Genomic DNA, 13,826 nt, shown 5'->3' on the forward strand with positions numbered 1-13,826 from the left:
TCTATGTAAAATATGAAGCAGATCATTTGCAGAAAGGGATTAGAATGTAAATATAGTGTTCATCATTGTCAAACATCAAACTTTAATTTTTCAACTTTAATTTTAGGAGTTAGATACCTAAATGAGTAATCTAAATGGTCTAAAGAACAATTTGTTTTATGGCTTTAAAAAATCATTTACCTGGTTCATAAAAAACCACCTCCTCACCCCCACCCCCAGTTTTAGCATTTATTGTCAACTGCTGAGCAGGCACTGTGTGGGGGTGCTTGCAGTCATATTACACCTCACAACAATCCTGTGAGGTCAGGGTTATTCCTACTGTGCACTCTAGACCCCAAGACCTCCAGCATGTTCCCACAGCTCACACAATTAGGAAGGTGGTAGGATTTGGGACTGAATTCAGTTCTTTTTTTCTTTTTTTTTTTGCGGTGCTGGGGATTGAATCCAGGGCCTTGTGCATGCAAGGTAAGCACTCTACCAACTGAGCTATCTCCCCAGCCCATGAATTCAATTCTTTTTTGACTCCAGGTCCAATCTAGCTTTCAGTTCCTTCATTTCAGAAAATACAAAAGGCTTAGTCCCAATCTAGGTGACTCCATTAAATAAGATTATGGATATTGTTTCCAACTCTTACCCCTATAATCTTTGTTTTTTTTTTTAATTTATTTTTATTGTAAACAAATGGGATACATGTTGTTTCTGTTTGTACATGGAGTAACAGCATACCATTTGCGTAATCATACATTTACATAGGGTAATGATGTTTGATTCATTCTGTTATTTTTTCCTTCCCCCCCACCCCTCCCACCCCTCTTTTCCTTCTATACAGTCCCTCCTTCCTCCATTCTTGCCCCCCCACCCCCCATTATGTGTCATTATCTGCTTATCAGTGAGATCATTCGTCTTTTGGATTTTTGAGATTGGCTTATCTCACTTAGCATGATATTCTCCAATTTCATCCATTTGCCTGCAAATGCCATAATTTTATTATTCTTTATAGCTGAGTAATATTCCATTGTATATATATACCACAGTTTCTTTATTCATTCATCAATTGAAGGACATCTAGGTTGGTTCCACAGTCTGGCTATTGTGAATTGAGCAGCTATGAACATTGATGTGGCTGTGTCACTGTAGTATGCTGATTTTTAAGTCTTTTGGGTATAGACCAAGGAGTGGGATAGCTGGGTCAAATGGTGGGTTCATTCCAAGTTTTCTATGGAATCTCCCCACTGCTTTCCACAGTGGCTGCACTAATTTGTAGCCCCACTAGCAATGGATGAGTGTACCTTTTTCCCTACATCCTCTCCAACACCTATTGTTGCTTATATTCTTGATAATTGCCATTCTAATTGGGGTGTATAATCTTTTTTGAAGTTTGGAAAATATAATTAAAAAATTAACACTAGTGTGTTTTAGGGAGTTCATATGAATCTGCATAAGAGCAGCTGATCATATCTTAAAAACTTTTCAGTTACTTTTTATGCTGAACTGGGCTTTTTGAAAGAGTCTGGAGTGTTTCTGTTCATTGCATTTGATTGTTTTCCTTTTTATTTTAAGGACTTGAAGTTTAACAAGAGAAAATTATTTATAGAAAATCCTATTTCTGAAATGTGACTATAATATTAAAGAGATGGTTAATGAGAGTTAGCAAGTAACCAAGAAAACTTTGGTGATCATGCATTGTGTGACAGTCTTTTGTGGTGTGAGTAGAGAAGCCCAAGTGCTAATGTGATTGTTGGAATCAGTGAGGCAGTTCATCTCGATTGAGATTTCAGAGGATTGACTCATAAAACTGTATATAGTAAAGATGTGCCTTAATTTGATCTTTTTCACTAGGAAATTTTAGGCTTACTTTATTCATCAGATATTTATATAGAAAAGGGATAAGTTCTGGTATAGGCTAAGATCTGGAACATCTGCATGTATGAACAATTTTTGATTATTCATAATTTTTTTTTTAATTTTGTTACTCTTTTTCTTCACATCTTCCTTTCTACTGGCCATCTTTGGGTTCTTTTATTTGACAGGAAAGAAACATCTTCCTCAAAAGATCATGATCAATAAAGAAGGCAAAGCCCAAACTATTATTTCACTTTTATATTATGTAATTAAATATTTGGTAGATGAGTTAAGCAGATGCTGTCAACCTGCTAAAACAAAGAAGCCCAGATGGTTAAAATAAGATTCTGTCTTTCACACATAGAAGCCTAGAATGAGAGGTGCAGGTTCTTGGGCAGCTTTGCTCTACACTGTCCTTCAAAGACCTAGGTTCCTCCCATGTTGTTGTTCTGCCATTATTTAGGGTGGTTGTTACATGCTTTTTTGAATTTGGGTCACTACTGTATCTGCTTTCTAGCCCATGGAAAGAAAGGAAGTGTTAATAAGCAAGTAACCCAGAAGTTGTGTACATCACTTCTGCCTTCCATGCCACTAGCAAGACCTTAATCATATGGTCACATTCAGCTAATGAAAGAGAGGCTAACATTCTAACCTGTGGAAGAAAGTAAGAATTGATTTTGCAAGTAACTCTTAGTCTATTAAAGTAGGTTAGCAGATTTTAAACTACTGACCAAAAAGAGATTTCAAGATTTTCTAAATATTTTGTTTGTTTAACGTACTAACAAACTTGAAGTACAGAAACCAGGAGTTGGCTAATTTAAAATAGCCATCCTGCATGCCTATTCAGTTTTAATTTTAATAGTGTACTTTTAAATTCACAAAGTGTCTACATAGTGATTCTATGGAAACTTCATATTGCAGCCTCTTTGTATACGCCGTTTTCTTGTATTTAAGGAAAATCTTTTTAATGCCTTTGAATCACACACATAAAATAGTGGTAAATGTGAGTTCATCCATAATCACTTTAGTAACTTACTCCTTTTCTCTCTTGTACTCTAGTTAGATACACCATAAGGAAGCAGAGTACCTCTGTTAAGTTTCAGAGACAACATACTATAAGCAAAGCCTGTTAGAAATTGGATAGAAATGGAATTAAAAACTTTTTCCAATCTATCATCACTCAGTTCATTGAGCCAAAGATTTCATGGAAATTGAGACATGGTAGTGATTGTTAGATACAGACTTTTTTATGAGCTCAGTTGACATAAATGATAACAACCACTTTTTAAAAATGGCTTAAGGTAGTAAATCCAAATCAGACCACCTTCACTGAAATGAGTTTATTGGATCTTAAACGTAAACGTTTTCACTTTAAAAAGAATTACAGAGAATTTAGGAGAACTCTAAAGGACTGTCAGAATCCTTCATGAAAAAATGTTATTTTGTCTTTAGCTCCACTTTAATACTCAGCATAAGCCCCCCAAAGTGCCATCTTTCCAGTAGTAGCTTACAAATACTAATTATGCAGTTTGTATAGAATTATGTTATAAGCTATGAAGGACATGCATAGTGATGATCCTTTCAAGTTTTCGTGATATTTGGGGAGACAGAATATAACACACATTAAAACAAAAAATATCTTGCACATAAAGCAAGATGTACATATATAGATGTACATATATACATATATAGATACCTAGATCCTAAGCAGGCTGTTACAAGGTAATATTAGCTAATTTATACAATGTGAAAGAAAATAAGATTGGCTTTATGTTAAAGTAGTTCTGGAAACATAGTCTTCATGTGGACTCTGTTGGTAGAGGGAAGCTATGAGGTCTCCAAGTAGAAGATGTTAGAAATGACTATTTAACCTAATCTAGTTATTGTACAGAGCAGATTAGAAAGAAGGATGGGAAAGGAGCCCAGTTAAGAGACTGTTGCAGGCTGGGATTGTGACTCAGTGATGGAGCACTTGCCTAGCACGTGTGAGGTACTGGGTTTGATTCTCAGCACCTCACATAAATAAAAAAAAATAAATAAAGGTCCATTGACCACTTTAAAAAAAAAAAAAAAAAAAAAAAGAACTGTTGCAAGAATCAGTACACACAATAGTGTAAGATCCTGATGGAAGTAAGGATAGAAAAGGTGAAGATGATGTGAGGCGATGGAGGAGGATAAGAATTGTTCTGAAATCTCGAGTCTGAGTTGTAAAGGACAATATAACCCTATTCCAGAAATAGTAAATATGAAGTAATACTAGAAAAAAATTAAATGCACAGTAAGTATTAGAGGAAAGATAAGAGGTGATTTGGAGGTATTCATTCGGAAGTCTTCTGTCTAGAAATTATCTATCAAGCCAAGAAAGTATTGATAACTATGCTGAGGGAGGGAGTGGGCAGAGAGAAGATAGCTGAGATGAATTGGTGAATACCTAGTGGAAGGACCAAAATACACCTTCAAAGAAGATGATAGTACATTTAGAAAGACACCAAGAACCACCAAAAGAAGCCGAAAAAGGGTGTCCAAAGAAAAAGAAAAGACTATATTAGTGCCAGGAGAGATCAAGAGCTATTTCAGAAAAGAGAATGTGGGACCAGGGTCAAGGAGGAAAGAACCAACAAAACATTGTGTTTGACCTAGGGAGGAGAGGTGGGGAGAGAGACAGGACACAGGCATAATGACCTCTCATTTATTGAATGCCTGCTATGAACCAGTCATTGTGGTAGATTAATTCCTCAAGGTAAGATTATGCCCTCAGTTTTTAGGTGAGAAAACTAACACAAAACTTAAGTTTTCTGGGTTCAGCTTTCAAAACCAAGTTATGGATTGTTTCACTATGTCATGGCAAAGGTCACCTGTAAGAGAATTGTGGGTTGTGATTTGCCAGGTTTAAGAAATTTGGGGCCTTATTCTCATAGATTTTTTTGATTAAATGAACTCTCATTAAATTGTATGGGTTAGAAAAGTGCAACTTGAAGACCTTGAAGAGTTACTTAAAGTAGGGTCAAACCTGATTCTAGAACCTTGAAGGCTTCTCTCAAAACAGATATTCTTACTACTCTTTCAAACTTCTTTCCAGAAATAACAGATGGTATTTGTAAATCCTTCGCTGTAACAACCAAATTTCCCAAGTTTGTTCTCTGGTATCTCTGTGTCATACCTCAAATACATAATTTCCTTTAATAAAGAAAGTAACATAAATCAGTGCTTACTTTTTAAAAATAAAGTATTATCTGGGAGAGTTTCCTTTCATGCAGCAAAGAATTCTTAGCATTGGCATAAAACAAAGTTGTAGGAAAAAAATTGATGTTTAACTTTCCTCAGTATTTGAGTATGTTCTTATAACCTGCCCATTCCTTTCATTTTATTGTCTCATCTCACCTATTCCCATTCATTTACTTAATAACGTAGCACATTAAGAAATTTGATAGGTGAAACTTGAATTTATGTCTTACCAGTGTTCACTTTGTCTTTGTTTCAGACCTTTGATGAATGTGTAGCTGAGGGCGGCTCAGACTGTGCTCCAGAGAAGCTCTGGCTTCAAATTCCATTCTTCTGTGGACATAGCTCCGAATGCTGGTAGGGAAATAGTTAGCTTAAATTATCTTCCTTATTATCTCTATAATCTGCATTTCACAAATAAATGTGTTAGTCAAGGACTAGCTTTAGGGGAAGTCAGTAAAAGACTGACTAAAAATAATATGTAATTAAATAATAACTGACTTTGTTGTTTATTTTTAAATGCATTTAAAAGATTGCTCACATAAATATCCTTGTACTCTTTTCTCAGAAGCTAGATTTTATTTATTTGTTTTTGATGTTCTGTTATGCTCTGTTCCAGCAAAATTCTTAGAGATCACAGGTCACTTCATAAACCTTATTTTGTCCTAAGCTTACAGTTTTAGTTATTTGAGTTAGATCAACAGGGCAAATTATTTACCTAGTTTTACTGTTAAACTGATTTTCACTTTAAGAGGAGCCAAGGTTATGGTTGTGGTATAGCTGTGGTGTAGCATACTAATAAACAAAATATAGACAATATATTTTATCTCGAATAAAGAATTTGTTTCTTCAGAGTGTGCTGAGTGTTTAGTTTTTAAGAATAATTGTACATTATTTATTTGTTCTACTCAGTCATTTTAATTGCAAAAGTAGGGGGAAAAATAGGAACATATTCAAAGTTAGTATAGTTCCTAAAACCATACTGAAAAATGATTTCTGTGAAGTTGAAGGTCCTACTCAGTAGATTATTTCAAAACATCATAATAACACAATACTTGGAAGCATAGGAAGAATGTCATCTCAATTTTTAATCATTTCCTTAAAATTTAGATTGTCAAATTAAAACCTACAGACCACATTTAGCACATCACCTAGTTTTTTTTAATAAATAAAGCTTTATTGGAACAGTCATATACAGTGTTTATTATCTATGACTACTTTCAAGCTGCAATAGCAGAGTTGAGTAATTGTGACTTAAACCATGTAGCCTGCAAAGCCTAAAATATTTGCTCTCTGAACCTAGAAAAAGTTTGCCAAGCTCTGCCTTCAAACTGTAAGCAGTTATTGCTCTACTGGGCATTACAAAGATTGTAATTGAATTTCCATACTCAGAATTGGGGGAACCTTGGAAATAACTGATTCAATTCCTTTCTGCCCCCTCCTACTTTTTAATAAAATAAAAGCAAGAAAAGAAAGTCACAAAGGTGGAAGCCACCAGTTCAAGATTGATCACACTGTTGCTTAAAAGCAAAGCTGAAACTAGGATTAAAGAATGTTTGTGCAAACCACAAACTGCCATCTTTTTAGGGCAAAATCTGTTAACAGCTCTGACTGACAATATAAATAAAAATAAAAGAGTTTTAGCCTTTTCTTAACTATTTTCTGTTTCTCAAATATTTCAGGAAACACAGCTGGGTGCAGGGGAACACACCTATAATCCCAGCAACTCAGGAGACTGAGGCAGGAGGATTGCAAGTTTGAGACCAGCTTCAGCAACTTAACTTAGCCAGACGCTGTCTCAAAATAAAAATTTAAAAGGGACTGGGGATGTAGTACCTCTGGTTTAATCTCTGGAAATTTTTTTCCCCCAAGAAACACTATGCTCAGCACAAACCAAAAATACTAAACTCAAATTAAGATGAGTGCTAAGTCAGGCATGGTGGCATACACTCATTATCCCAGCTCCTCAGGAAACTGAGGCAGGAGGATCACAAGTTTGGTCTGCCTGGGTCACATAGGGAGGCCCTGTCTCAAAATAAAAATTTCAAAAAGTCTGGGGTGTGGCTCTGTGGCAGAGCCCTTGCCCAGCATGCATGAGGCCCTGGGTTCAATGTTCAGTATCTAAAAAAAAAAAAGATAAGCACTAAACACAAATTGCTTAGACTATCCTAAAAAACTCTTGAACAAAGTTTACAGTGGTTTAAAAAAAATTATATTGACACACTAAATCAGGTTGAAGAGATATATATTATATATGTGCATTTTAAAAACTGACCTCAAAGTAGACTTTGTTCATATTAGGAGTTCTCTAGTGAAGTCTGAATTAGCACTGCATTTTGAGCAGAAACTGGATGGAGGCAAAGGAAATGAAAAACAGGTGTTCCTCCCAAAGGATGTTAATAAAAGGGCATTAAAGCTTTGTATATACATGTGTTTATCTGTTTTTTCCATAATATACAGTATCAGAGGCATCAGATACTTAAGCAGATTTCACAGCCAGTTTTTTAACTCCCTTTTCTTTGGTTTCAGGAATGTGGGAAGCAGGTGGGCTATGGATCAAGCCAAATATAACCTAATTAATGAATACTTCCTGGTGGGAGTTACTGAAGAACTTGAAGATTTTATCATGTTATTGGAGGCAGCTTTGCCCCGGTTTTTCAGGGGTGCTACAGAGCTCTATCGTACAGGTATATAAATGATGGGTTTCTTTGTAAAGCTGTCCCTAACTTTTTTTTGTTTGTCTGCAACCTGAAAAATATGTTATTTGAAGTTACTTCAGTAAAACACAACAAATAGCTCCAGAAAGGCGGTATATTGTTTTTTTCTGTTCACTATTTTCAATACAAAACAGTGCCTGGCACACAGTGTTCATTAAATAATTTTTTTAATGAATGAACATGTATCAGGTAAAATTAGAAGGCATTGAAGGAATAGTGGAATATTTCAAACTTCAGAACTAGCTTAGAAATGTGTCATATGCAATAAGGCCAGATAACAACCATTGGGACCTACTTACTACCATTTTAAAGTAGGTTAAGATGGTGGAACTGAGACATGCTAATACAAATGTAATATGCTGCTTCTGTTATAGTTTGCCAAAGGTCTGCTTCAGCAGCCTTGATAGTATGACATATCTGAAAGTAAGTATGCAGATCCAATCTAATTCTGATTTTTTTAAAAATATCTTTTGGCTGTTTGATAAGATGTACTCATTGGAACTCCTATCCTAGAGTATGCATATGCCCTAGCTTCTACGGTCTTATAACAAATATAGGTTATGAGAAAGCAGAATTAAGTTTGGCAATAGATATTTTATCATTTTTTAAAATAAACTAGTCTTAGAGGCACTTGAAATACAGTGAAAGCACTTGAAAATACAGTGTATGAGTTGACAGCCTACAGATTACTGAATGGTAATCCTTACACTTACTGTTTGACATTTCATTAAATCTTCAATGTGTTAAGGATTTACATTCTAAAAGAATAAATCACAGTTCTAGTATGATCAGGGCTTCATTTTTTACTGGATTATATTAATGTAAATTTGGTTGCCTGTCCTTCAGTGTGTCATACTAATTTAAACCATCTCTTCAGATAAAGAGGCATTGATCTTTTGTGTGTTCTCTTAATTGTTTACCTTTCTTTCTTTTTTTTTTTTTTTTTCCCTTTGTAAGTAGGAAAGAAATCTCATCTTAGGAAAACCACAGAGAAGAAACTTCCCACCAAACAAACCATTGCAAAACTGCAGCAGTCTGACATTTGGAAAATGGAGAATGAGTTCTATGAATTTGCGCTAGAGCAGTTCCAATTCATCAGAGCCCATGCTGTTCGAGAAAAAGATGGAGACCTCTACATCCTTGCACAGAACTTTTTCTATGAAAAGATTTACCCTAAATCGAACTGAGTACAGGTGTGACTGTTAAATTCTTGAACTAGAACTTTGATCCTGTCTTCACCTTAGTTCTCAGCTTCACAACCTAGAGCGCTGATCACATGTATAAGACAATTTGTATTGAGCTGAGTTAGGAAAAAGACAGTAACGTCCAGGAAGTAGATACTGGCTGCTATGTCAGGGTTCTGAGAAGTTTTAAGTTTCAGTCTTTTTTTTTTTTTTTTTTTTCTGTTTAAATTTGGTGAGAGTTATAACCTCCTACCTGGGGGGGAAAAACTTGTGTCACCTAAAATAAACACATGGCAGGTCTAATCAAAAGACTAAATATAATTTCAGAAAAGGTTCTGGTTCTTTTGTTTTGATAAAGCATTTTTTTCACCTAACCATGACTGAAGATAAATCTATTTGCCACTTCACCTCTACTGAATAGTGTTAATAACTGTTTGGCAATGTGTGCTTTGTTTTTGTGAACCATGTCTCATGAAATTTATTGGAATGTTTGATCATGTTTGCTAAGAAATATTACTGCTGAAGTTGGAATTGCTCATATTTATGTAGGTGGCTTTAATTTTTTTTTTTTTTTTTGTGATCATTAGTGTTAAATCCCAAGTTAAACCATGAATGATGCTATAAAAAGTTAGAGTCAAAGCAGTATTTCTCATTCCTGTCTCCCCAGTATCTATTATTGGGAAGATGCTTCTAAGAATGTTGGCATTGTCTGAAGTTTTAGTTAAGACTTCAGCACATTAATATTTTAAAAAGCCGGTTTAGTATTTGTTTCTCCATGGGTTGTTTGTACAGCTGTAAACTGAAATATCAGTGACTCCATATTATGACTCCATTAGTGAGCTGTGGTATGGGTAGGATTTTCCTACTACTTCTGTACTTTTTCCTGTAGACTATTTTTACTAAGGTGCTTTATAATGTGTTTTAAAGCATTGCATTTACAAAAAAAAAAAGGAAAATGCTGTAAATATTGCATATTTTATGTATTTGGACCAAAAGGTTACAAGTAATTAGACAAAGTGATTTTGCACCAATTTTATTATGTCAAGTAAAAATCATCAGGTCTACTGTTCTTGTATTCTCATTTAACTTTACTGTTAAGACATCACTGAAATGAATTTCAATAATCTTTCAATTTTGATAGAGTACATTATTCATAACAGGAGGCAGAATAGTGGAAAGAGTACTAGATGAGGAGTCAAAATTTTTTGATTTCTGGTCCTTGCTCTGCAATTTCCAGCTGTGTGATCTTGAGAAGTCACTTAGCCTCTCTTTGCCTCAATGTCCTCACCTTGAAATGAGGATAATAATACCTGCTGTACCTACCTCACAGGGCTGTTGTGAGGACTAAATGAGATGGCATGCTGAAAGCACTTTGAAAACTGTAAAGCGATATATAAATGTAAGGTATTATTATAGAAACATCTTTAACATATAGTTTCATACCATTCATTTTTTAACAAAGAAAAGTCCACTTTTAAGCTTTGTGAAAAAAGAAGTTTATCTTGGTATAAATTTGTGTTTGATAAATATCTTCCCAGTGTTTTATCTTCCATGTTTCAACAACTATTGAAATATGAAACATCTGTGAATTCTTGAGGATTCATGAGCAGCTGCTTGAGTTCAGGAGATTCCCTTTTGGAATAGACTTGGTTCATTCACTAGAGAGAGGGAAACCTTGCTCTTCAAAGTTGAAAGATTTTTTTTTTTTTTTTTTTTTTTTGGCTTGTATTTTACATTACCATTCAAAAATGGTAGCTATTTTATACTTACTGTTTTTAAAATATATTTTGCAGAGTTTAATTTCCCTGTGCATTTTTTTACCTTCCTCCTCTTGGAGTAACAGAGACGAAGAAATTAGAAACATCTTCTAAAAGAATAATCTTTAATATGTTTAGTTTAAGTGAATAGTTCTGATCAAGTCTTCTCCCAACTCGGCATTTTAGGCAGATTCCCTTAATGGTGGTAGGGGAGGAAGGAGCACTACTTAGCAGCAAACAGTTATAAACAACTCAAGAAACACTAACAGAGTGACAGAATCGTTTTTAGCACCTTTTCCCCCAACTAAAGAGAAATATTGAAAGAACATAGCCAGGCATATGTTTGGGGGATTTTTTGTTCTTGTTTTAAATTTAACTTTACAGATACTTGCTGAAAACACAGATTGTTCCCTTGCCCAAAAGTAAAATACCACTTCTGGTGGGGTGTTTGACATTCTCCCACTCATGAACAAACCCCAAGTTGTTCTTGGAGTACATGCTAAAGTCTTCTTGAGGTGCTTTAACTCTTTTAGATAACTAGAGTAGCACTTAGTAGTATACAGATCAGGAGGTCAGAAAACTACTTACTGTGAAGGACCAGAGAGTAAATAATTTAGGTCTCTGTCACAGCCATTAGATTCTGTCATTGCTGAACAAAAGAAAAAGAAAAAGCAGCCATAGTACAGAAACAAACAAGCATGGTTATGTTCTGAGAAAACTTTATTTACAAAAACAGATGACATACTAGATATGGACCTTGGACTATCAGCCCCTGCACTAGAAAAGTCATATTTATGGAGAAACCATTTTTTGTATCTGTACCCTAGAGGCCTAAAAGTTTATATACTTCCAAAAGCTCCTGGTTTATATCCAAAGAATAACTTTCTGATTCATGCAGTCTCTCCCACAGATTCATAAACTTTTATGTATATTGCTTCCTAGTGGGCATGTTTTCTTTCCCAGGTTAACAGTTCAGAATAGGGACATATATTTTAGCATCTTTTAGACAGGGTTAGGAGTGTCCTTTCTGTAGATTGAGAAAGGGATGGATTAAATTCCATCTGGTCCAGTACAGTCCTAGGAGTCTGAGTCCTTATAATACATAACTTTATAATCAAATAAATAGAATCACTGAGACAATATGTATTTTTTTAAAGTGGCAACCGTGGTTTTCTTTTTTCAGCCTTTGTGCTTTTTGAGTATTTTGACCATAGGGAGATATTTTTTTTATAATGCAAAAGTAAATTAACCACTTTGAACTTTAAAGAAAATGTTATATGTGTATGTGTATATATATCTATATCTATGTTTATTTCTTTAAAAGTACCTTTTTGTTCAACTTGTATCAACTCCTGTTTTCTAATTGCTGTGAAATGACAACTTGATAAATTATTGTGATTGTTTTAAAATGTACTGGGGAGGATATATTTTGATTTTACCCAGCTTTAATCTGTAAAGTATCACTTAAATGTATCTGATAGCAACACTTAAAATATTGCATGGGAATTACTTTTTTATCATCCATATGCATTTGTGCAACTTCTAATATATTGGGTGCATCTGAATTCTTGATGATTGGATTTAAACTATTGAAAATCAGAGAACTTAAACTTGCTGACTTTTAAATTTTTAATTTTATTCCCTATTCTTAAAATTCAGTTAATGCCTATAATTTGAAATCTATTGTTCTTGCTCTTTATATGTCCTATTGGAAATTCCTAAAATTGTTAGTGCTGCGAGTAATTTCCCAAACAGTATTTTGATATTGCAGATGATTTGCTCATTGTATTTACATAGTTAGAAAGAAAATAGTTTGTAGACACTCTCTTTTTTTAATAAAATGAAATAAAATCCTAAAAGCACTAGAGAATTTAACTAAAGACTGGTTCCCAAATGCATAGCTGGTATTTTAATTTATATTTAAATTCTACAGAGAACATCTGTGTAAATCATCTAGCTGGATTTTCCCATTGGTCATTGTCAAACACACCTATGGTCTCAGAATCCTTTATTATGAGGAGCACCTGAAACTGTAACCTTTTACGAAGTTTGTCTTTAAGAGGCCCAAGTGCTTCTGCTTTATGATTTGAATGTTTGCCTCTTTTTAAATTTAGTGCTATTTACTCTGAGAGGAAGTGGGGCAGTTGCCATTAAGTTTTTGCATCCATGCACCCAGCGCAAAGTTATTGTGAACTGCTCTCCAGGCAGTCTCCTGAAGGGAAAGCAACCCTGTTTCAAATGCACTGCCAATTCAGCTCCTCTGGAGTAGAGCTTGCTTTGATTCCCTGGAGGGGGAATTTTAGAAATTGAAATGAGTGACCATTTAGTCAGATTTATCCTATAATTTAAATTCATACAGCTTTTCGACCTTTGCAGTACTATTTATAAAATGGCCTCTGATGATAATGACCTCTTTAAAACATATTCTTGATAAACCTGTGACAGACACACTGGTGCTGTCCATCTGGTTTTTTATTTAGACCGCTTTTGTAGCTTTCTTTTGAGAGTCAGGTATGTGAGCATCTCTAAAACTGTTTTGAATGTAATTTAGAGAAACACATATTGTTTGTTTTGACTTTTCTTTTATAAATAGCTAAGCAGTGCCTTCCCCCCACCACATGCAGTCTTCTTGGAAGATGTTCATTACTTCTTTTCCTGCCCTCCCCACCTGCCAGTTGATTCATTTATGCAGCCGTTTCCAACTTGAAACCATTTTGTCACATCTGTTGGAGAGATAATCACTCCTTTTCCTTAACACTCTGCCAGCTTTCTGTTGTTGAAGTGTTTCAGTTGACTACCTGATGCAAAAGCTATAAAATAAACACTCAATGGGAAGGGGAACATGACTTGCTGTCCTGTCTTAATATTTTTTTCTGTGGCTTTGATGTTAACCAACATTTCTAAGCTGACTCAGTGTTCACTCCCAGATATTGTTGCCATCAGAAAGGCATGCATCATGGTTGATTTGTAATGATTTCATGGCTCCTTTGTGGCTATTTTATCCAGACTGACATGCCTCTGCTGCTTTTGCTTGTGTTTAATCACTAGAACTGAAATTTCAGATAGATAGTTTACAAGACATACTTAGGGTATATACTTAACTA

General features: G+C 34.7%; 1 protein-coding gene across 3 annotated transcripts in view; it reads left to right on the plus strand.

Moving 5' to 3' along the window:
* Positions 1 to 13,568, plus strand: part of HS2ST1 (heparan sulfate 2-O-sulfotransferase 1) — a 215,381-nt gene extending 201,813 nt beyond the window's left edge. For 2 of the 3 annotated variants that reach the window (XM_079139900.1, XM_079139898.1), the window contains 3 exons: positions 5,324 to 5,421; positions 7,594 to 7,751; positions 8,739 to 13,568. In XM_079139900.1, coding sequence (XP_078996026.1) covers positions 5,324 to 5,421; positions 7,594 to 7,751; positions 8,739 to 8,968 — 486 coding nt within the window. In that variant the 3' untranslated portion in view covers positions 8,969 to 13,568. The remainder of the gene's footprint in view (positions 1 to 5,323; positions 5,422 to 7,593; positions 7,752 to 8,738) is intronic. The other variant, XM_079139899.1, reaches the window with a different exon arrangement.
* The last annotated feature ends 258 nt before the right edge of the window (positions 13,569 to 13,826 follow it).

This window comes from Sciurus vulgaris, assembly GCF_902686455.1.
Source record: "Sciurus vulgaris genome assembly, chromosome: 1".
Taxonomy (NCBI): Eukaryota; Metazoa; Chordata; class Mammalia; order Rodentia; family Sciuridae; genus Sciurus; species Sciurus vulgaris.